This window comes from Symphalangus syndactylus, chromosome 16 (genome assembly GCF_028878055.3).
Source record: "Symphalangus syndactylus isolate Jambi chromosome 16, NHGRI_mSymSyn1-v2.1_pri, whole genome shotgun sequence".
Taxonomy (NCBI): Eukaryota; Metazoa; Chordata; class Mammalia; order Primates; family Hylobatidae; genus Symphalangus; species Symphalangus syndactylus.
Genome location: NC_072438.2, coordinates 61,382,142 through 61,407,532, shown reverse-complemented (window position 1 = coordinate 61,407,532; position 25,391 = coordinate 61,382,142). Strand labels below are relative to the sequence as shown.

General features: G+C 42.0%; 1 protein-coding gene and 1 long non-coding RNA gene across 18 annotated transcripts in view; one reads left to right on the top strand and one right to left on the bottom strand.

The window, feature by feature from the left end:
* ZNF131 (zinc finger protein 131) overlaps nt 1-13,176 on the top strand; it is a 105,779-nt gene extending 92,603 nt beyond the window's left edge. For all 17 annotated transcript variants that reach the window (XM_055246606.2, XM_055246605.2, XM_063619865.1 and 14 more), the window contains 2 exons: nt 10,229-10,359; nt 11,373-13,176. In XM_055246606.2, coding sequence (XP_055102581.2) covers nt 10,229-10,359; nt 11,373-12,059 — 818 coding nt within the window. In that variant the 3' untranslated portion in view covers nt 12,060-13,176. The remainder of the gene's footprint in view (nt 1-10,228; nt 10,360-11,372) is intronic.
* LOC129465007 (uncharacterized) overlaps nt 1-25,391 on the bottom strand; it is a 70,454-nt gene that overhangs the window by 40,322 nt on the left and 4,741 nt on the right. The gene's annotated exons all lie outside the window — the stretch shown is intronic.

Here is a 25,391-nt window from a genome sequence, read left to right as displayed (position 1 = left end):
GGTCTCCTACACCAGACACAGTAGCTACCACCAACGAATTGAATCTTGGATAGTCCCTAAACCTACTATTACAAGGGTATGGAGAGAGCAGTTAATACAGCATGCTAAGTGTCAGACTTCTGGACATTTGTTCCCAAGTCTTTGTTATATGTGGTGGTTAAGGCTGTTTAGACTTAATACAGTAAATATAACAGATATCCTACAGTATTCAGAATCTTTCTCTTTGATGCTGGAGTTTGGAGAGCTTCTGGTAAAAGTTTTTTAAAATAGGTTTGTCACTGTCACTTGGTATACATCATTTGAAATTAAGGAACCACATAGATTCAGATGATGTTACCGCCCTCACTGTCCAAACTTACTGTCAGTATTCGAGGACTGAGTAAATACAGGAATAGCAAAGGGATCTTGTACTTAAGGCTCCGTATGGATTTAAAAGTCTTTAAGGTACTAGTTTGGATAACTAATAAGCGTTTATGAAATCTTTTGGGAAAATGCTTTCTGATTTCAAACATAGGTATATACAGTCTACTTTTGAACAACATGGGTTTGAACTGCTTGCATCCACTTATATGCAGATTTCATTCAACTAAATATAGATCAAAATTATAGTATTCCCAGGATGCAGAACCCATGTATGTAGAAGACCAGCTTTTAGTATGTGTGGTTCCACAGGGCCAGCTGCAGGACTTGAGTGTGCGTGGATTTTGCTATACGAACCAATCTCCCGCATATACCAAGGGATGCCTACCTGTTTTATGTAATTGGAAACTGCCTATAGTTATAATTTTTGGTCCTTAGAAAACGAATAATAGTCTGTTGGTGAACATTTTTGTGGTAATTGGGTTAATTATGCAAAACGATTGTTATACCAGCAGCACAATACACAAACGTTGGTAAGTAACTTGCAAACTTTGATAGCAGTTTCCAATACCCCAGCAGATAATCAGGATAATCAGTAGCTTTTATAGCCTATGAATGTGAAAGTAGCCGCAGTTACCTCTTTTACCCAAAACATTGCCTACTGACTTTTACCTCTTAGAAAATAGGACAATATGGACCACTTTGGATGTTACTTTAAATGTGCCTCTCAGGTCTTAGATTTTTTATTTTGGATTGGACAGCAGAATATAGGGTTAAAGTACATTATGTTGTATGTCTTTGTCTTTCCCTTAGAAATGATGTGAGATAAGTAATTTAAGTAGTTGTTATAAATTATTGAACCATATACCCATTGGAGGAACAGTTGAGCACATTAAGCAAACCGAACCCCCACTTCATTGTTTTTTAACTTCAACCAATTTCTATACTGGTAATTAGTTCTAAGATAGTAGTTGTTCTCTTCTCTCCTCTCCTCTCTCCTCTCTCTCTCCTTTGAAACAGGGTCTTGCTGTGTTGCCCAGGCTGGAGTACAGTGGCGCAATCGTGGCTCACTGCAGTCTCGACCTCCTGGGCTCAAGTGATCCTTCTGCCTCAGCTTCCTGAGTAGCTGGGACTACAGATGTGTGCCACCATGCCCAGCTAATTTTTCTATTTTTTGTAGAGACGTGGTTTCACCATGTTGCCTAGGCTTGGAACATAGGCATGAGCCACCATGCTTGGCCCTGTATTTCTTTCTTTTTTTTTTTTTTAGGTTTAACAACAGGAATTCATTTTCTCACAGTTCTAGAGGTTAGAAATCCAAGATCAATCTGTTGGTTTCTTTCGAGACCTCTCTTTTTGGCTTGCAGATGGCTACCTTCTCTCTGTGTCCTTACATGGTTTTATCCTCTTTGTGCATGCATCTCTGGTGTGGCCTTGTATTTCTTAATAAGACTGGGAAGTCAAAATTACTTCTTGATCTGTGGGCTGCAGAGTGGCTGTTGTGTTTGCAGACTAAAAACAATATTAATCTCCTTGTACCTCTCCTCTGAACTCTTGGGTGACCAGCTGCATTGTCAGTGAGCAGTAGTATTTTGAAAGGAGTCTTCTGAGCAGTAGGTTTCAACAGTGGGCTTAAAATAGTCAATAAACCATGCTGTAAACAGATGTTCTGTCAACCAAACTTTGTTCTTCCATTTCTGTAGCCCAGGCAGAGTACATGTAATAAGATTCTTTGGGACCCTGGGATTTTTGGAGTGATAAATGAATGATTGGCTTTAACTTAAAATCACCAGCTGCATTAGCTCCCAACAAGAAAGTTATCTGTCCTTTAAAGCTTTGAAGCCAGTCATTGACTTCTCCCTATGAAAGTCCTAGATGGTATCTTCCAATACAAGGCTGTTTTGTCTACATTGAATATCTGTTGTTTCATGTAGCCACCTTCATCAGTGATCTTAGCTAGGTATTCTGGATAACTTGCTACAGCTTCTGCATCAGCATGTGCTGCTTCGCATTGCACTTCTATGTTATAGAGATGGCTTCTTTCCTTAAATTTCATTAACCTCTTCTAGCTTCTACCTTTTCTGCAACTTCTTACCTCTCTCAGCCTTCATAGAATTGAAGAAAGGGCCTTGTTCTGGGTTAGGCTTTGGCTAAAGGGAATGTTTGTTTGGTTTAATCTTTTATCCAGGTTACTCACTCTTTCTCCATAAGCAGTAAGGCAATTTTGCTTTCTTACCATTCATATGTTCATTAGTGTAGCACTTTTAATTTCCTTAGAGAACTTCACCTTTTCAGTCACAACTTAACTACCTGGCATAGGAGACCTGGCTTTCGGCCTGTCTACTTTTGATATTCCTTGCTGTCACAGGCTTCATCACTTCTGCCTTTTGATTTGAAGTGAGAGACACGTGACTCTCTTCTTTTCTTTTCTTTTTTTTTTTTTTTGAGACAGTCTCGCTCTGTCACCCAGGCTAGAGTGCTGTGGCACGATCTCGGCTCACTGCAAGCTCTGCCTCCCGGGTTCACACCATTCTCCTGCCTCAGCCTCCCAAATAGGTGGGACTACAGGTGCCTGCTACCACGCCTGGCTAATTTTTTGTATTTTTAGTAGAGACAGGGTTTCAGCATGTTAGGCAGGATGGTCTCGATCTCTTGACCTTGTGGATCCACCCCCCTCGGCTTCCCAAAGTGCTGGAATACAGGCAAGAGCCACCACGCCCAGCCATGACTTTTTTTTGACACGGAGTCTCGCTCTGTCGCCCAGACTGGCATGCAGTGGTGTGATCTCAGCTCACTGCAACATCCGCCTCCCGGGTTCAAGCAGTTCTCTGCCTCAGCCTCCTGAGTAGCTGAGATTACAGGCACCCAACATAAGGCCCGGCTAATTTTTTTTGTATTTTTTAGTAGATACGGGGTTTCACCATCTTGGCCAGGCTGGTCTTGAACTCCTGACCTCGTGATCCACCCGCCTCAGCCTCCCAAAGTGCTGGGATTACAGGCATGAGCCACCGCATCCGGCCGAGACACGTGACTTTCACTTAAACACTTAGAGGCTGTTGTAAAGTTATTAATTGGTCTAATTTCAATATTGTTTCAAGGAATAGACTTGAGAGAGGGAGGGAAGAGAGAAAAGCTGGTTGGTGGAATAGTCAGGATGCATACAACATTTATCAGTTAAGTTCTTTGTTATAGGTGTGGTTCAGGGCACCCCAAAACAATTGCAGTAGTAACATCAAAGATCACTGATCACAGATCATTATAAGAGATAATTTAAAAATTTAAATTTAAATTTGAAATATTGCAATAATTACAGTGACAGACATGAGGTGAGTACATGCTGTTGGCGAACATGGCACCAATAGACTTGCTTTACACAGGGTTGTCACAAATCTTCAATTTTTCAAAAAGTCCAATAAAGTAAAGCACAATAAAATTAGGTCTGTTTGTAAGCAGTTTTAAACTATGTTTAAGTTAATAAAAAATGGTTCATTTTTCCTTGTAACAAACTGTGAAGACAGGAGACAGTCCTCTTCCTGTTTCTTATTCTCAAAACATATACCCCATTAGTTTCGTATTTTGCATATTTTTATTAGTTTAATGGTTTGGTTTCTTGTATGTTCTTTTTTTTTTTTTTGAGATCACTGTCGCCCAGGCTGGAGTGCAGTGGTGTGATCTCGGCTCACTGCAGGCTCCACCCCCTGGGGTTCACGCCATTCTCCTGCCTCAGCCTCCCGAGTAGCTGGGACTACAGGCGCCCGCCACCTCACCCCGCTAATTTTTTGTATTTTTAGTAGAGACGGGGTTTCATGGTGTTAGCCAGGATGGTCTTGATCTCCTGACCTCGTGATCCGCCCACCTCGGCCTCCCAAAGTGCTGGGATTACAGGTGTGAGCCACCGCGCCCGGCCTCTTGTATGTTCTTAAAGCATGCACTGTAATCCATGGCTTGATTTGTAAAATTTTAGCTAATTTTTATCCTCTGAATTTATTTTTATTTGGAAAATAGCAATGATAATGCCATATACCACTAGGCCATGAATATAAAACAGTTTTAGAGTCCCTGCCTTCAAGGAGCTCAGGATATGCTGGCGGGGGACAAGCATGTACAATCTGTGTAACATGTTAAGTGCTGAGCAAAGTAAGCAGAATCCCGTGGGAATGCCTGCCTGGGTTGCTTGTTTGTGATGGAAGAGACAAAGGTGATACCTTAGTCTGTTCTGTTGCTTATAACAATACCTGAAACTGGAGAATTCATAAAGAAAAGGAATTTATTTCTTACAGTTCTGGATGCTAAGAAGTTCACTGTTATGAGGCCACATCTGGTGAGAGCCCTGCCAGTGGCGACTCTGCAGAGTCCTGAGGCCATGCAGGGCACCACATGGTGAGGGAGTTGAGCATGCTAGCTCAGGTTTCTCTTACTCTTCTTTTAAAGCCACCCATCCCATTCCCATGATAACCCATTAATTCATTGATCCATGAATGGATTAATCTCTTCATGAGGGCAGAGCCCTCATGATCCTATCACCTCTTAAAGGTCCTACCTCTCAATAGTACCAGATTGGGGTTTCAGTATTAACCTGAGTTTTGAAGGGGACAAACATTCAAACTATAGCAGGTGGCTTCCGGGGGTCGTTACCCTTTGAGGACTCAGAAAGGAAAAGGAGTTAGCCTCGAAACAGGTATTCCAGGCAAAGGAAATGAAACATACACAGTCACAGAGGAATGAGAGGAAACAAATTGTTTGGATCACTGTTAGGGCATTATGGCCAGAGGGTTAGGTTCAAGTAGAGGAATGCCAGGAGATGTGGCCAGAGGGTTGGAAGGGCTAACCATGTGACACGCACTTGGCCATCATATGGGAGATCTAGAGTGGAGTAAGGGTAAGAAAGAGGGAGAGTAATGAGAGATGAGTTTGAGATCATGTAGTTATTTTCATAAATTCCATTAGTGAGTTTGAATAATATCTTGGAAGACTGGGTCATTTTAAAGGAGTTTCAGCCAGGCAGAGATCTCATCAGATTCATATTCTAGAGAGATGACTGGCAAGATAGATTGGAGTGGGTTGAAACCTGTTAGCTCAGTGAGGAATCTTGAAGTTGTCTAAACCAGAATGGGAGGTTGGGTAAAGGCAGTGTCAGTGGAAAAGAGATATTTGAGTAACATTAGGTAGCCTGGATCAATAGGATTTGGTGGTCGGTGAGGTGTAGGAGTAAAAGAGAGCTGGTGAGTCCCAGCTTTCTGATTTGGATGGCTGTTTGATTGGAGGCTAATTAACTTAGAAAAAAATATGTAGAAGAGTAAACAGATGGGGAAGGAGGGAAATACCAGACATGTTGACAGATATACCTGTGGGACACACAGTGTCAAACAGAACCTAGAGGTAACCTTTAGCCATGTTTTCAAACAATTACTCCCTGGTTTCCAAGAAAGGTAGTGTGGAATCATAGAGGGAGTGTGTGTTCAGAAATCAGAATTTCAGTTCCATCTCCAGTTCAGCATTTGCCAGCATGATGAACTTGACCAGTCACTTTGTCTTTGGGCTTTTCTTGTCTGTGTAAATAAGGATAAAGATACCTACTTTATAGGGTTGTGACAAATAAGAAAACGGTGAAAGCACATTGAAAACTGTACTGTCCACACATCTAAGATAATATGATGCTATTTCTACGTTTTACTGAGCTTACTAAATTTTTTAAATAGGAAAAAGCTCAGATGGCACAATGAAAATTGAGTCTCGTTTCTACTCAATTAGATCCCTTGAAGTAACTACTGCTATCCTTTTCTGATTTATCAGATACATTCCTTGCATTTTCAGGTAGCCATAGACACTCAGGCATGCATGCTTTTGGGAAAACAAACGAGCATGCGGTAGTACAGCATTATGCCATTTAATTTATCTTGGAGTCATTTTAAAAAATATGTAACATGAGTATTTAAATTTTCTTCCTGTGGCTGCACAGTATTTTAATCTATGGGTATATCATCAACTACTGTTGATGAACATTTAGGTTGTTGCTAGGCTTTTGGTATTACAGACTACGCTGTAGTAAGCATACTTGTACATATGCCTTTTCATATGTTCAAGTAATTTCATTTTTAAGAGCAGAATTGCCAGGTCAAAGAATATGCACTTTTTTCTTTTTCTTTTTTTTTGAGACAGAGTCTCGCACTATCACCTGGACTGGAGTGCAGTGGCGTGATCTAGGCCCACTGCAACCTCCACTTCTGGTTTCAAGCAATTCTCCTGCCTCAGTCTCCCAAGTAGCTGGGCTTACAGGCACCCGCCACCACACCTGGCTAATTTTTTGTATTTTTAGTAGAGACGGGGTTTCACTATGTTGGCCAGGCCAGTCTCAAACTCCTGACCTTGTGATCTGCCTGCCTCAGCCTCCCTAATATGCACATTTTATATCTTGACAAAGATTATCAAATTGTCATTTAAGGAGAGGCTATGCCAATTTGTTTCCAGGTCTCACTGATAATGAAAAATTATTCATTGATAAAACCACTAAACCATTTAGTAATATTATTGCCAATTTTGGGAGTTGAAAAGAGTTTCTGTATTACACTAATTTGAGCTAATTAGGTCTTTTCTCTCAAATTAACTTTTCATCACATAAAAATTGTACAAAATAAGCTATAAATGTTTTGTCAGATAATACATATAGCTCAATTACTTGACTGTGTCATTGTATTTAAGTGTGAGGCTCACGTCTAGGACCTCCTCATTACTGGAGCTCCACCTTCCATCCTGGAATCATTCAGTTATTTACTCCTACCCGCTGGTTGCTGAGCATTGCTGGAGAAAATTCGTATCTCAAACCTTAAGTTAAGCACTTTAGTGTCTGATTTATCTCTTTTTCGTAATTGCTATTTCAGAGCTTCCCCATATATTCAAGACCTCTGTCCACACCCCATCTCCAGCAGATTACTTATCTTCCAACCCCCAACTTACCTGTAACAGCATTCATCTTTGTCCCCTCTTTTTTTTTTTTTTTTTTTTTTGAGATGGAGTCTCACTCTGTCACCCAGGCTGGAGTGCAGTGGTGCAATCTCGGCTCACTGCAACCTCCGCCTCCCAGGTTCAAGCAATTCTCCTGCCTCAGCCTCCCGAGTAGCTGGGACTACAGGCGCCTGCCACCATACCCAGCTAATTTTTTTTTTTTTTTTTTTTGTATTTTTAGTAGAGATGGGTTTTACCATATTGACCAGGCTGATCTCGAACTCCTGACGTTATGATCCGCCTGACTCAGTCTCCCAAAGTGCAGGGATTACAGGTGTGATCACTACACCCGGCAATTTTTTATATTTTTTTTAAAATTTTTTTGAGACAGAGTCTCGTTCTGTCGCCCAGGCTGGAGTGCAATGGCCTGTTCTCGGCTCACTGCAACCCCTGCCTCCCGGGTTCAAGTGATTCTCGTACCTCAACCTCCCAAGTAGCTGGGATTACAGGCACCCGCCACCACCCCCAGCTAATTTTTTTTTTTTTTTAGTAGAGACGGGATTTCACCATGTTGGTCAAGCTGGTCTCCAACTCCTGACCTCACGTGATCCACCCGCCTTGGACTCCCAAAGTGCTAGGATCACAGGTGTGAGCCACCGCACCTGGCCTGTCCCCTCTTCTTTTATTCTAGAGAAAGAGATTTCCCTTTTCTTCAAAGCCAATTCTGGATCCCATACCTTGATGTCCCTCTAAAACCATGTCCCATCTGTCATTCCATCTCCTTTCTCCATTGCCTCTTTGCCCAACAACAAATAAATAATGGACGTCTCTCCTGGCTTAAAGAATCCTGTTATTGGCTGGGCACAGTGGATCACTTGAGGTCAGGAGTTCAGGACCAGTCTGACTAACATAGTGAAACTGAGTTGAGATCATGCCATTGCACTCCAGCCTGGGCAACAGAGCGAAACTCCATCTCAAAAAAAAAAAAAAAGAATGCTATTATTGACATGCTCCCCTCTAGCTAGTCATCTCTCTTGTAGGCCGTTTTATTTTTATTTTTTTGAGATGGAGTCTCACTCTGTCACCCAGGCTAGAGTACAGTGGGGTGATCTCAGCACACTGCAACTTCTGCCTCACGGGTTCAAGCAGGTCTGTCTCAGCCTCCCAGGTAGCTGGGACTACAGGCTCACGCCACCATGCCCAGCTAATTTTTGTATTTTTGGTAGAGTCGGGGATTCGCAGTGTTGGCCAGGCTGGTCTTGAACTCCTGACCTCAAGTGATCCGACCGCCTCGGCCTCCCAAAGTGCTGGGATTATAGGCATGAGCCACTGCACCCGGCTGGCCGTTTTATTTTTAAATAGAGATGGAGTCTCACTACGTTGCCCAGGCTGTTCCCGTCAAGCAGTCCTTCTGCCTTGGCCTTCCAAAGTGCTGCTGGGATTACAGGCGTAAGCCACCTTGTTTGGCCTTGTAGGCCTTCTTAAAGGAATTTTGGTACTGACTGTTTTCATGGTCATCCTTCTCACTCACTTTTGCCCCATGGCAGTGGGCCTTCTGATCCAATTACATCACTAGTTAAAGTAATTTCCTTGTTTTCTTTCCTTCTACTTCTGACTATTTCATTTCCTTCACTGGCTCATCTACCTGCTGTTTTAACTTGGTGTTTAACTGGGTTCTGCCCTTGATTTTTGTTATCATACAACATACTCAGAAATGTTTTCCTATCTGGAGGTTTTTACTGTCACTTAACCCCTAATTTGGCCAGGTGCGCTGGCTCACACTTACAATCCCCGCACTTTGGGAGGCCAAGGCAGACAAATCACCTGAGGTCAGGAGTTCGAGACCAGCCTGGCCAACATGGTAAAACCCCATCTATACTAAAAATACAAAAAAATAGCCGGGCGTGCTGGCGCACACCTGTGATCCCAGCTACTCGGGAGGCTGAGACCCAAGAATCACTTGAACCCGGGAGGCGGAGGTTGCAGTGAGCCGAGATTGTGCCACTGCACTCCAGCCTATGTGACAGAGTAAGACTCTCAAAAAAAAAAAAAAAAGAAAAAAACCTAATTTATATATAAATCACCCTCTATTTGGCTCCAGAATTACCTTTACAGCTATCTACTGGACATCTCCACTCTGTTCTGAGAACCTTCAACTCAGCAGACACAAAACTGAATTTATAGTCTTTCCCAGCATACCCTGCTCCAAACCTACGTGGACTCCTATGTCCTGTTTCTTTATTCTCATTGGTATTCTAAGCCAGGGATCTGAGAATCTCCATCACTGATTCCTCCCTCCTTACTCCTCACCCACCGTACTGTTTTATACCTTCGTGCCTCTTTTTTTTCCTCCTATTTTATTCCAGGCCGAATTGACCCCCTCCTCTGTGCTGCTGCAGTACATACTCCATCGCTCTTTTCTGTGACAGATCTTTTACAGCGCATTGCATTTGTTTATTTTCATGTATTTCATCTTTATACCTTGGCCTTTGATAGGAAGTTTTTTGCAAAGAAGGACAGTTTATCTTCTTACCTTCATCACCTAGCACATGGTCTAGCACATGGTAAGTGTGCAAAAAATGCAGAAAGGATAATGATGCAATTCCGCAAAATAGAGATTGATCATGATTTTTATCTAAGGGAAAATAATTTTTTTAAGAAGTGCAAAGATGTGGAACAGAATTTAGATGCAAATTGTATTTATCTTTGTCAAAGCATATATACAATTAAATATTAAATTTTATTATTTTTGCTACCTCTAGAAAAGTCTTTGGAATATGGTGAAAATATTTGAATTATGAATTGTGATTTCTCCTTTTAGGAATTTAGTATTAAAATTACCCAAAAAGAAAAAGTAAACGTTTAGAATTATTTGCTCTTAGGATTTTTCTTAATTTGCCACCGTATCTTTTTTCCCTTCTAATAGGTGAAAAACCTTTTGAATGTCCAAATTGTCATGAACGATTTGCTAGAAATAGCACTCTCAAATGTCACCTCACTGCATGCCAAACTGGAGTAGGGGCAAAAAAAGGAAGGAAGAAGCTCTACGAATGCCAGGTATGTGCAGATACATGCATTCAGTTCTTAACAAGGGAGTCTTGTGTTTGCAGTCATCAAAAGCAAAGGGAAACAGAGTCTCAAGCAAAGGTATAGGGGCTGACGGTCTGGAAAGAAATGAGAATAAAGAACATTATTGTCTTGGGGACTAAATTAGTTTTTTTTAACCCAACCCTAGATGACACCAGTGTCAATAAAAATTATGTCCTAAATAACAATCTGGAACTATAGTTAACCATGGAGCAATTATTAAAATTTGGGGTAGGGATTGGAGGAAGCATTTCAGCTGTAATTAGATTTTTTCCCCCATGATTAGTGTATTTTTATATCAAATATCAAACAATTATTACATTATTTGATACAAAAATACAAAAAATACATTATTTGATAAATGTTCTATGTTATGGGAGAAATTAAAATATTGTTACTTTATGTTTCTAGAATTTATATGATGCTTAAACAATGAAGGCAGTATTGAAATGTTTCTCAAAATGTATTTAGGTGGCCAGGCACGGTGGCTCACACCTGTAATCCCAGCACTTTGGGAGGCCGACGTGGGTGGATTGCCTGAGGGTCAGGGGTTCGAGACCAGGCTGGCTAACATACTGAAACCCTGTCTCTACTAAAAATACAAAAGTTAGCCGGGCGTGGTGGCAGACACCTGTAATCCCAGCTACTTGGGAGGCTGAGGCAGGAGAATCCCTTGAACTCAGGAGACAGAGGTTGCAGTGAACCGAGATCGCACCATTGCACTCCAGCCTGGGCGACAAGAGTGAGACTTTGTTTCCAAAAAAAAAAAAAAAAAATTTATTTAAGTTACTAGCTATGTCAGCTAGAAGTCCAAATGAACCAAAGAATTATGAAATAGCTTGGACTAGATTCTATTGCAGGTACCATATTTATAATATTTACAGAATAAGCCTTCAACCTTTTCTTTACAGAGAATAAATGCATTCATATTTCCTTCAGTTTGGATATAAGTATTGTCTACATCATGTTTTTGGTTATTTCAGGTCTGCAACAGTGTGTTTAACAGCTGGGACCAGTTCAAAGATCACTTGGTAATACACACTGGAGATAAACCCAACCATTGTACTTTATGTGATTTGTGGTTTATGCAAGGAAATGAATTAAGGAGGCATCTCAGTGATGCTCACAATATTTCAGAGCGTCTAGTAACAGAAGAAGTTCTTTCAGTAGAAACACGTGTGCAAACTGAACCTGTAACATCAATGACTATTATAGAACAAGTTGGGAAGGTGCATGTGCTACCATTGCTTCAGGTTCAGGTGGATTCAGCACAAGTGACTGTGGAACAAGTCCATCCAGATCTGCTCCAGGACAGCCAGGTGCACGATTCACACATGAGTGAGCTTCCCGAGCAGGTCCAAGTGAGTTATCTAGAAGTGGGCCGAATTCAGACTGAAGAAGGTACTGAAGTACATGTAGAGGAGCTGCATGTTGAACGGGTCAATCAAATGCCAGTGGAAGTACAAACTGAACTTCTAGAAGCAGATTTGGACCACGTGACCCCAGAAATCATGAACCAAGAGGAGAGAGAGTCTAGCCAAGCAGATGCTGCTGAGGCTGCCAGGGAAGATCACGAAGATGCTGAGGATTTAGAGACCAAGCCAACAGTGGATTCTGAAGCAGAAAAGGCAGAGAATGAGGACAGAACAGCTATGCCAGTTTTAGAATGAAATTACACATGAATATATTTTTTAATTTACTTGTTGGGTTTTTGAACTGATTATGGGCAGTATGACTGTCCTTAAGCCTAACAGACAAGTGGACCAAAGTTAAGCTGTTTCCTGTTGTGCTGAACTGTTTCTGTTGAAACACATTGATTCCCCTCCCCCTACTTAATGCCACAGTGGAGGGATCTTTTCCATAACTGAAGGGGAGTTTTGAGAAGTATATTTCTGGAAACTTAAATGGATTATATTCTTATTATATAGTTGGGTACGAATGTATCTATTTTCATTGTGGTAAAAGTTCTTCCTTTTCTCTTTCCCAGGTCATGTTCTTCCTCAAATTTTTTCCATATTGTAAAATCACAAACTTAAATCATTAGAATACAAGTTTATGTATTCTAATGCATGTTAGAAAATTGAATAATATAGGAAACACAAGGCTGCATGATGAAAAGTGCATCGTTACTGTGCAGTTAAATTTTGGCTTCTGGCTTTCTTTAGTTTGAACAACGTTCTTGTCTACCCCAGTAGTCACAGATGCCGTCTCTGCAACAGAAAGAGTGGTGGTGGCAAAATTTCTAGAATGTTTAAAAAAAAAAAAAAAAAAAAAAATCCACACCCATGTGCCTTCTCAGAACCAACTGAACTTCTGTAAAGCATCTCTGGTTCTTTCAAAGTTTGTGTTGTAAGGAGCAATGTAGATGATGCTATAATACTTTATATTTTTGCTTATAATGACAACCACCAAGTTCTTTTTCACTTAGGTTAAGAAATTTTATTTAATGGCCACTGAAGGGCCATTTTCAATTGGGAAAATTTATTTATATCTGTGGTAAACTTTATTTTGATGAAAAGTTGCACTAGTATTTTACCACCAGATGAAAAAAAGGTGAGCAGCATTTAAAAATTAATGTATTTAAAATAAAGTACTGAGAAAGACATGTATATAATTATCAGGCTTTGTTTTGAATGGAATCTTTTCCCCCGATCCTTAATGTAAAGATCTTGTGCTATAACTTTTAAAGCCATACAAATAAGAGTGCTAAACTGTGGACTTAAAAGTAGGTGTGTAAATATTTTTAATCAGTATTACTTGGAAAATAAAATATAACAAACACATAAACCAATATGCTATTTTCTTTACCTGTTAAATATTGGGAGTTCTTTACATTTTTTAAGTAAACTTTAAAATTATGTGTTCATGACTCTTTTTTAAAAAATTACCGGTGTGAAAGTTTATATCTGGGCAGAGATAGTTCCTCATGTGTCTTTACTCGTGTTAACATGACTGATGCATGAATTGTGATAAATTTTTAATCACACCTCCAACCCCCAAAAATCAGCTCAAAAGCATGGAAGAAGTTCATATTCTTTGTGTTAATAGTTCTTACATGGTAGGCACAACAGCAGGAATTCTCCACTTAACTGTGTCAAATGTAAAAGACCAATGCGATTAGCCCCCTTTGGTAATCCTGATGTTAAATGCTATCACATTTACAAAAATACACTGAAGAGAGTGGCTTCCCACCATTGGAGAAGTCAGATTTAGATATAAATCTGAAGATAAAGCCAACCATTGTATTAAGGGGGCCGTGTTTTTAAGATCAAAATAGGGGTGTGAACACTTCCAAGTGTGTACTGTTTGGTAGTTGGGTACCTACTGCAAAGCTTATTTAACAGTATATTTTTTATTTGAAATTGGAAAATACCGATAATATAATTAAATTATATCCCAGTGAATTTTCAGTTTGCCTTAGGATGCCAGTGTTCCTGAGTTAAGAAAAAAAAACCCTAACAGATAGTGGTCTCAAATATGTAAATTGCTAGTTAGTATCTAGTGAATTTTGAATGCTGAAAATAGGGCATACCGTGCCCTTAAGCTAAGGTATGAAACAAGGATTTTAAAACAAGAGTTCTGACAAGGTAAAGATCAAGGGCAAAGGCACATCAAAGTGTTAAAATTATTGAGTTTTCCCATTTGTCAAGACCTTTCGAGGCAGATGTGAGATGCAGATAAGAGTTCATTTTTCTTTTCCCAAAAGGTATAGAAGCTATCAGTGTACCCAGAATGCTAGTAAATTTGATTGCAAAAGTAGAGGAAAACTATCTACTGGTGATAAACTGTATGTTGAATAACATTTTGTAGTTGGAAAGCACTTTATGTAGAACATAAAACAGCTATCAAGTACTGACGCAAACTGGATATTTAGTCCTCCAGTATTCTACTCTATTTCTACTGGGGTTTTAAGATAAGTCTACGGTATGAGCTACCAAGTTGAACAGTAGAGTGTGCAATGATGATCACATAGAAAGAAGTCCCAAGTGCACTGAGAACAATGAGAGGCTTTTCTATATTCTCCGTTTCAACAGCAATTCTCAGACATCAATTGGGTGTCTTAATTCAATCTGACACCACCCAGATTTAGAGCAAGTTAAGTGCTCAGTACCACAAAATTGCCCCTACTTCAGACACCAGCCACAAATGAGATCAACAGGCTACCCGCGCCTCTGCCCAGCCAACTGTAACTTTACTGTTCTTATGGGCTTCCCATCCCACCAAGTTCAATAATGCATTGAAACAACTCAGGAAAGCACTATACTTAACGACTACAGTAAGTATACAATTCAGGAACAGCCAAATGGAAGAGATGCATAGAGTAAGGTGGGAGGAGGGGGTTGTGGAGGAGAATAGTAGAGGTTTCTCTGCCCTCTCTTGGCATGCCACTTTCCCAGCATGTTGATGTGTTCAACTCAGAAGCTGCCTTACTGAGATTTTATAACCTAGACTCATTAAATTATTGGCCACCGGACTCGATCTCCAGCCCCTCCTCTCCCTGGAGGTCTCAGGTGGGGGTAATAGTTGTAGCCCTTTAATATGATTGGTTCCTCTAGTGACCCGCGCCCATCTTGAAGCTATCTAGGGGGCCCCCTGCCAATAGTCACTTCATTAGCATAAGCTGGTAAGGTCAAAAGGGGCTTGTAATGAATAACGACATTCTGGAAATTCCAAGGATTTTTGGAGCTGTGTGCAAGGAACCGGGGAGAAAAACCCAAATCCATTTTTTTGTTTTGTTTTGTTTTTAGACAGTTTCACTCTTGTTGCCTAGGCTGGAGTGCAATGGCGCGATCTCTGCTCACTGCAACCTCCACCTCCCAGGTTAAAGCGATTCTCATGCCTCAGCCTCTCGAGTAGCTGGGAATACAGGCATGCACCACCATGCCCGGCTAATTTTTGTATTTTCAATAGAGACGGGGTTTCACCATGTTGATCAGGCTGGTCTCGAACTCTCGACTTCAGGTGATCCACCCACCTCAGCCTCCCAAAGTGCTGGGATTACAGGTGTGAGCCACCACGCTTGGCCTATTTTTTTTTATTATACCACACCTATCATCTGAGATTGAAAGAAAAACTAAACTGAATACATTAGCAATACATTTAAAAGCTAGACATCTTTTGGATATGTACAAAACCAGAAGGCTCTTGTAGTCTTACCAGTTTGAAAAGGCTACCTGGCTGGAAATGGTGGCTCACGCCTGTAATTCCAACACTTTGGGAGGCCAAGGCGAGCAGATCACCAGTTCAGGAGTTCGAGACCAGCCTGGGCCAACATGGTGAAACCCCATCTTTACTAAAAATACAAGATGAACCAGGCATGGTGCTAGGCCACAGAGCAAGACTCTGTCTCTAAATAAATAAGTAAATAAATAAACAAAAATAAAAAGGCTACCATACTCAGATAATACTGAATGTAGGAACATTTGAGAATTTGAATGCTGCTGCTCCCACTAGTTTGAATTTGGAATTAAAGATTTCATTATTAGAAGGGTCCATGAAAGTTGTCTAGACTAACTGCCCACTTCATAGTTTGAATAAGCCAACAGGCTTATCAAGCCATAGAGTGAGGCCTAAATGTAGATAGCCTTTACCAGTCAAGTGGATTTTAATTCACATTTTCAATTTAACATGGGTTGATTGTTTTAAACAAGTGATTCTATGATCATTAAACTAGTCACACAAAAAGTATTTTATAACTCTTACGTGCAAAATTACAAACAAATTCCTGACCTAGAAAGTTTAGCCTGATATTGTTGGAGAAAATGTAATAGCTTTGAATTCATTAGGTTAACACTGACCTTTGTGTTAATTACATCAGGAGAGGGAGGTCTAGACTGTTTTTCTTGTGTAGTCTGCTGAGCTGTGCTATACCTCTTACAGGATTTGTCATAAAGAATTCAAATGAGAAGTAGGAATTAAACCCTCATCACCCCACCAGTTAATAAAATCCTTCATAGTTAGAAGCCCAGACATTTATTACTTTAAAACCTATAAAAAACAAACAAAAAAAAACAGAGGCTGTCATAATAGTCTGGACTTCTTAAAACTCTACTCCCAGGCCGGGCGCGGTGGCTCACGCTTATAATCCCAGCACTTTGGGAGGCCGAGGCGGGCGGATCACGAGGTCAGGAGATCGAGACCATGGTGAAACCACGTCTCTACCAAAAACACAAAAACATTAGCCGGGCGTGGTGGCGGGCGCCTGTAGTCCCAGCTACTCGGAGAGGCTGAGGCAGGAGAATGGCGTGAACCCGGGAGGCGGAGCTTGCAGTGAGCCGAGATCGCGCCACTGCACTCCAGCCTGGGTGACAGGGCGAGACTCCGTCTCAAAAAAAAAACAAAAAAAAACCTCTACTCCCTGCCCTACAAATGTAACTTCATTAATTCTATTGACATGGTAAAGAAGGCAGCATGTGAATTCAATCTTTTTCTCTTTGTCCTTCCTGCAATTCAATCTTCTCTTTGCGCTTCCTGCAACCCAACATGTCCCTATAAAAACTTTTTTTTTTTTTTTTTTTTTTTTTTTTTTAGACAGGGTCTCGCTGTGTCACCCAGGCTAGAGTGCAGTGGCGCAATCTCTGCTTACTGCAACCTTTACCTTCTGGGCTCAAGCAATCCTCCCACTTCAGCCTCCTGAGTAGCTACGACTACAGGTGCGTGTACCACACCCAGCTCCTTTTTGCATTTTTTGTAGAAATAGTCTTTCTGTGTTGCCCATGCTGATTTAAATCTCTCGGGCTCAAGCGCTCTGCCCGCCTCGCCCTCCCAAAGTGCTGAGATTACAGGCAGGGGCCCTGTGGCCAGCCGAATATGACTCTTAACTATTCAACTGAAGCAATATCCTCACCTTTATATTTGTACCAAAATGCAGTCTGGGAAAGAAAAATTTTATTGTAACGTAATAGCTATCTTTTATGATTTTGAATACATTTAGTTATCTCAATGACTTCACTGAAGTTACTGTATTATTAGCTATCATTTTATAAACAGAGGAAAGGAAGAGAAGGAGAAGCTGAAAAAACAGTTTGTTGGAAGTGGAGCCAGTATTTGAACTGAGCAAGCCAGACTTCACAGACTACACTCTTGGTCACTAAAATAACTCGCCATGAGATTTCTCTGTGGTTGGCCACTTTGGATTGCACAAAGCATAGGACAATCAGCTACCTTCTTTTTTGGAATCCATACCAGCTCTTGATGGAGTTGGAAGTGGAGGGGACAAGAGATCAGAAAAGCCAGCAAGATACATGCAGCCAATTGCCTTTTAGTATCTTCTTGCCCTGAGACTACATCATTTAGGGAATGGTTCTCTAACTTCAGCAAACATCAGAATCTTGTTGAAACACACATTGTTGGACCCCACACCTGTTTCCGGTAGAGGGTGTCCAGGTTCTTGGCATCTTGAACAAAGAATTGGACAAAATACACAAACAAAGCAAGGAAAGAATGAAGCAACAAAAGCAGAGATTTATTGAAAATAAAAATACACCCCACAGGGTGCGAGCAGGCCCAAGCATAAGGGCTCAAGGGCCCTGTTACAGAATTTTGGAGAATTTAAATACCCTCTAGAGGATTCCATTGTTTACTTGATGTATGCCCTATGTAAATGAAGAGGATGCAGTAAAGTTACAAAGTCATTTACTCAGCATATGCCCTATGGAGAGGATATTTCCTGTGAATTGGCCTTAGGTTCCCTGCCTCTAGACCCTATTTTCCTGCCTCATCTCTCCACTGAGAGATGTGATCCTCATAAATCTTTATGGGAGGAGGAGGGACCTATGGTCTTTCTTCTGTAACTGCTACATGCTGGCTTGGGGTGTAGTCCCTACCTATTGGGGATAACGGAACTCTCGCTTTGCTCTGTCTAGTGGAGGCAGGGTAGCTTCTTGATGGCCACGAGTGGTTTCTTCACCTGGAAGTGGCTGGAACCTTTGTTGCATAATCAACTGAAACTTCATAGTCTCTAGGCAAGAGGAAATGAATTTAATTAAAAGATTTAGGCAGGGCGCAGTGGCTCACACCTGTAATCCCAGCACTTTGGAGACAGGTGGATCGCCTGAGGTCAGGAGTTCAAGACCAGCCTGGCCAACATGGTGAAACCCTGTCTCTACTAAAAATACAAAAAAATTAGCTGAGCGTGGTGGCAGGCGCCTGTAATCCCAGCTACTAGAGAGGCCGAGGCAGAAGAATCGCTTGAATCCAGGAGGCAGAGGTTGCAGTGAGCTGAGATCGTGCCATTGCACTCCAGCCTGGGCAACAAGAGTGAAACTCCGTCTTAAAAAAAAAAAAAAAAAAGATTTAATGGGAACTTCATGGGGTGGATACCTATGCTGTCAGGAATGTGTGTTATAGAGATTTGCAGGAGAGGGCTGGGCGCAGTGGCTCATGCCTGCAATCCCAGCACTTTGGGAGGCCAAGGCAGGCAGATCACGAGGTCAGGAGTTCGAGACCAGCCTGACCAACATGGTGAAACCCTGTCTCTACTAAAAATACAAAAATTAGCCGGGCGTGGTGGTGCACAAACCTGTAATCTCAGCTACTCGGGAGGCTGAGGCAGGAGAATCCCTTGAACCTGGGAGGCAGAGGTTGCAGTAAGCCAAGATTGTGCCACTGCACTCTAGCCTGAGTGACAGAGCGAGACTCCGTCTCAAAAAAAAAAAAATAAAATAGAATAAAATAAAATAAAATAAAATAGGAGAGATTTGCAAGAGAAAAAAACAAAACCTGGCTTGTTCTAGAATCTATGTGTTTCTTTAAAGTCTTAGCACAAGCAACTCCATTTTGGTTTGGTTTGGTCTACTGGGGCCTAGTGCATGAGCTTAGTCCAAAACAATAGCCTCCCAGAATTTTGTTTAAAAAACCCCTTTTGGGGCAGGTTCTCACTTTGGTGAGAGTGTGACCAAAACTTAGGGCCTTAGTGCCACTCTCAGTTACCTTCATCATGGGTTTCCAGTCTTAGCACGTCATTTATAGGTTATGATCTTCCTAGTTGCACATTTTTTTCTTTATTTTTTTTATTTTTTGAGACGGAGTCTTGCTCTGTCGCCCAGGTTGGAGTGCAGTGTTGCGATCTCGGCTCACTGCAACCTCTGTCTCTCAGGTTCCAGCAATTCTCCTGCCTCAGCCTCCCAAGTAGCTGGGATTACAGGTCCTCACCACCACGCCCGGGTAATTTTTGTATTTTTAGTAGAGGACGGGGCTTTGTCATGTTGGCCAGGCTGGTCACAAACTCCTGACCTCAGGTGATCCGCCTGCCTCGGCCTCCCAAAGTGCTGGGATTACAGGCATGAGCCACCACACCCGTCCGGTTGCATATTTCTTTCAGCTCCTGTCATTCCAGTTGAAGAGAGATCATATGACATTCTAGAGATGGCTGCATGCAAGCGTTTAAAACCTGTGAGAGAATACAGCACACCAGGGAGACTATTATTATGACCATTGGGAGGATAATACCAAGAGTTCGAAGTATGCTCCTTACCTGAGGTTCCCATAAACCAAACCTCCTAAAATCAAATTGATCAAAGAATGACTTAACTAAGCAGTTTCTTTGTTAATTTGTTACAACTGAATTTCTTTCTTTTTTTTTTTTTTTTTTGAGACGGAGTCTTCCTCTGTCGCCCAGGCTGGAGTGCAGTGGCGCGACCTCCACTCACTGCAAGCTCTGCCTCCCGGGTTCATGCCATTCTCCTGCCTCAGCCTCCAGAGTAGCTGAGACTACAGGCGCCCGCCACCAAGCCTGACTACCCGGCTAATTTTTTTTGTATTTTTTTTAGTAGAGACAGGGTTTCACCATGTTAGCCAGGATGGTCTCAATCTCCTGACCTCGTGATCCTCCTGCCTCGGCCTCCCAAAGTGCTGGGATTACAGGTGTGAGCCACCATGCCCGGCCTACAACTGAATTTCTGTAATACCTGATGTTTTCTCCAAAGGCCATGAGTGCCAGCAGCTGCACAGATACTTCTCTGTTCAGCTAATTCTATCATAACTTTCACAAGAGAATACAAAGTCTGTTGTGTAACTGTAGCCTTTACGGTAGAATCTGCGTAGGCTGGGAGTGGTGGCTCACGCCTGTAATCCCAGCACTTTGGAAGGCAGTGACGGGCAGATAACCTGAGGTCAGGAGTTCAATACCTGCCTGGTCAACATGATGAAACCCCGTCTCTACTAAAAAAAAAAATACAAAATTAGCCGGGCATGATGGTGTGTGCCTGTAATCCCAGCTGGTCGGGAGGCTGAGGCAGGAGAATCACTTGAACCTGGGAGGCAGAGGTTGCAGTGAGCCGAGATCATGCAGTTGCCCATTGCACTCCAGCCTGGGCAAAAAGAGCGAAACTCCACTCAAAAAAAAAAAAAAAAAAAAAAAAAAAAAAAATCTGCTATAGAGCCTATTATGGGGGATACATTTCTTTTATTTATTTATTTATTTATTTATTTTTATTTTATTTTTTTTGAGACGGAGTCTCGCTCTGTCACCCAGGCTGGAGTGCAGTGGTGCAATCTTGGCTCACTGCAAGCTCCGCCTCCTGGGTTCCCGCCATTCTCCTGCCTCAACCTCTCAGAGTAGCTGGGACTACAGGCGCCTGCCACCACGCCCGGCTAATTTTTTGTATTTTTTAGTAGAGACAGGGCTTCACCGTGGTCTCAATCTCCCGACCTCGTGATCCGCCTGCCTCGGCCTCCCAAAGTGCTGGGATTACAAGCATGAGCCACCGCGCCTGGCTACATTTCTAATTATTGCCGTTTTTACTCCAAACCGTGGAAAAATGACCTAATGAATGATGTCCTAGAAGAGTGAAGGCCTTCCAGGAATGTTCTCTCTAGACCACAATGTGGGTTAAGAGGAGTTAGCCAATGTTCTGTTTCTGACTGATTATGAGGCAGCATATGTACCATTAAAGTTTGTTACCTACATTGGGCTGTCATTTTTTTTTTTCTTGAGACAGAGTCTTGCTCTGTCACCCAGGCTGGAGTGCAGTGACGGGATCTCGGCTCACTGCAACCTCCACCTCCTGGGTTCAAGCCATTCTCCTGCCTCAGCCTCCCAAAGAGCTGGGATTACAGGTGCCCGCCACCATGCCTGGCTAATTTTTGTATTTTTACTACAGACAGGGTTTCACTATGTTGGCCAGGCTAGGCTGGTCTCTAACTCCTGACCTCAAGTGATCCACCTGCCTCAGCCTCCCAAAGCGCTGGGATTACAGGCATGAGCCACCATGCTTAGCCTTGGGCCTACTATTTTTTATCTATCAAAGTATAAGGTTATCCATGTATAAGGATGGCTGTAGACTTCTTCACAAATAAAAGTATACCCCATAAATGCACATAACAGACCTTTTCACTTTTATTGTTCATAGAGGCATAAGCAAGAAAAAAAAATTCGGAGTTTCATGATAGAAATCTTAATCTGTGAACATGGGAAAAGTTGTTCACATCAAGGATGCCATCTTCTTCTGAGGAGAAACTTCCCTGGTTAGTCTTACCCCAAGGGTTCCAGTGGATGTACCGCTCCAAGAGCGTGGAGGGACCCTTCTTAGTTGTGAGATTATGTATCCACAGTTCAAGGTTCCGAGGTTTTATTGTAGTGCAGATGGCAAGAATAGTTTTTCTTTAATGTTCTCAGAAGATTCAAACCATAAAAAGCTTGCTTTCCCTGGTGAAAATACACTATAGCATAATAATTTACCATTGTAACATCAGCTCTCTTCCATGGGAGAGCTTGTATACCACCAGAAAACATACATTGAAAATAATAATTGAATGAAATCCCTTTATAAAATGTTTAAGGCCTGGCACGGTGGCTCACGCCAGTAATCCCAGCACTTTGGGAGGCCAAGGGGGGCAGATCATGAGGTCAGGAGATCGAGACCATCCTGGCTAACACGGTGAAACCCCGTCTCTACTAAAAATACAAAAAATTAGCCGGGCGTGGTGGTGGGTGCCTGTAGACCCAGCTACTTGGGAGGCTGAGGCAGGAGAATGGTGTGAACCTGGGAGGCAGAGCTTGCAGTGAGCGGAGATTGCACCACTGCACTCCAGCCTGGGCGACAGAGCTGAGACTCCGTCTTAAAAAAAAAAAAAAAAAATGTTTAAAAGGCCCATCAGGTGACCAAATATACCTGAAGCTTTGTTTTTTCCAGGAATATGGGATCAAACATTGGTTATAAACTATTTTAGTAACTTACAAGTCACGACACCAATGTATTCAATTTGGATCATTTTATCTTTTCCATGATGAGTCATGGAATACAGAACTATTAATAATAAAAGCTTTAAGGACTCAGGAACGACAAGGTGTCTATCCTGGTTCTCCATGAGTCCATGCTTAATTAACATTAGACTTATATCCTCTTGAATACCAGTAGTTTTTGATAACTGATGGGTTATCATGGGTGATTTGACTTAGACCATGGAGTTTATTTAAACTGTTTGTTTGTTTATTTATTTTCGAAACGGAGTCTTGCTCTGTTGCCCAGGCTGGAGTGCAGTGGTGTGATCTCAGCTCACTGCAACCTCTGCCTCCTAAGTTCACGCAATTCCCCTGCCTCAGGCTCCCAGATAGTTGAGATTACAGGCCCACACCACCATGCCCAGCTAATTTTTGTATTTTTATTAGAGATGGGGTTTCACCACATTGGCCAGGCTGGTCTCGAACTCCTGACCTTGTGATCCACCCGCCTCAGCCTCCCAAAGTGCTGGGATTACAGGTGTGAGCCACTGCGCCCAGCCTAAATTGTATATTTAAACAATTTTAGTATCAGCTGGTTTAACATGAAAATCTGACAAAGTATTTCCTTGGTATTTAATTAATTTTTTTGTTCTACTTGGGTTAGTAGCTTTATGCAAGGATATTTGGTTATTTCTGTGGTTCACAATAACATAATAACCATAATTATAATTGATAGCATATACTTAGACATTAGAATTTTAGAAATCCCATACATATTGAGTATACTCAACACACTTAAAGTATCGAGAAGCCTAAAATCCAAAAAATGAGTTTAAGGTTAAAAGGCTAAGGCCGGGTGTGGTGGCTCACACCTGTAATCCCAGCACTTTGGGAAGCCAAGGTGGGCGGATCACCTGAGGTCGGGAGTTCCAGACCAGCCTGATCAACATGGAGAAACCCCGTCTCTACTGAAAATACAAAATTAGCTGGTCATGGTGACGTATGTCTGTAATCTCAGCTAGTCGGGAGGCTGAGGCAGGAGAATCGCTTGAACCTGGGAGGCGGAGGTTGCGGTGAGCCGAGATGGCGCCATGACACTCCAGCCTGGGCAAGAGTGAAACTCCATCCCCACCCCCCACCAAAAAAGAAAAAAAAAGTTAAAAGACTAGCGTGCTCCATTAATTGCTGTGGGCCCGACAAAGATAGCTTAGGAATTCCATAAATAGAACAAATGATGGCTTGCTAGAAATGCATAGGAAACAAATTAACTATCCACAGAACCGAATTAGATCCTTAAATATATTTTTTTAAAAAGTTGCCAAACTGCTGATGCATTTCTCTACAATACTTCTTACTTTAATTAAGACTAAGAGTTTTAACTGTGAAAATGTTAATTAGCCAAATGTCTCCAATTCTCTATTAGGTTTTAAAGAATATTTTTATTATACAAACTTTTCCCATAGTTTTCTCCCCTACTTAATGATTCCTTACTACATCGTTTCATAAATAACCTTTCCACATCTGTAATTTGAACTAACTTTTTTTTGTTTGTTTTTTGTTTTTGAGACGGAGTCTCGCTCTGTCGCCCAGGCTGGAGAGCAGTGGCGCGATCTGGGCTCACTGCAAGCTCCGCCTCCCGGGTTCACGCCATTCTCCCGCCTCAGTCTCCGGAGTAGCAGGGACTACAGGCGCCCGCCACCAGGCCTGGCTACTTTTTTTTTTTTATTTTTTAGTAGAGACGGGGTTTCACCGTGTTAGCCAGGATGGTCTCGATATCCTGACGTCGTGATTCGCTCGCCTCGGCCTCCCAAAGTACTGGGATTACAGGCATGAGCCACCGCGCCTGGCCTGAACTAACTTTCGGATAACTTCTGAACTAGACAAAATTATTCTTTTTCTTACTAATAACATAACGGTTTCTGGCACATTTTGTAAACAGAATTATGTGTTAAGGAGAATTCTTATCCTTGGTAACTTAAAACTTTTGTGAGACCGTAAAAAGCAAGAAATCCTCAACTATCAGATACAGGCATTTATACATAAGAACAATTCCACAATTTTAGAAACATATTTCCCCATATCACAACCCTTTCTTTTTTTTTTTTTTTTTTTTTTTTGAGATGGAGTCTCGCTCTGTCGCCCAGACTGGAGTGCGGTGGGCAATCTCGGCTCACTGCAAGCTCCACCTCCCAAGTTCATGCCGTTCTCCTGCCTCCGCCTCCAGAGTAGCTGGGACTACAGGAGCCCGCCACACCACGTCCGGCTAATTTTTTTGTATTTTTAGTAGAGACGGGGGTTTCACTATGTTAGTGAGGATGGTCTTGATCTCCTGACCTCCTGATCCGCCCGCCTCGGCCTCCCATAGTGCTGGGATTACAGGCATGACCCACCGCGCCCGGCCACAACCCTTTCATAATTGGAAATGACCCAGATATTAAATGAGCGTCAGAAATAACTCTAAGATTTAAATTTACGCGAAAAGTTTACCTAAGGCTGGGCGCGGTGGCTCACGCTTGTAATCCCAGCACTTTGGGAGGCCGAGGCGGGCAGATCACGAGGTCAGGAGATCGAGACCATGGTGAAACCCCGACTCTACTAAAAAATACAAAAAATTAGCCGGGCGTGGTGGCGGGCGCCTGTAGTCCCAGCTACTCGGAGAGGCTGAGGCAGGAGAATAGCGTGAACCCGGGAGGCGGAGCTTGCAGTGAGCCGAGACTGCACCACTGCACTCCAGCCTGGGCGACAGAGCGAGACTCCGTCTCAAAAAAAAAAAAAAAAAAAGAAAAGTTTACCTAAAATATTTATTCCATTCACTATACTCAATTCTTTCACTTTTTTT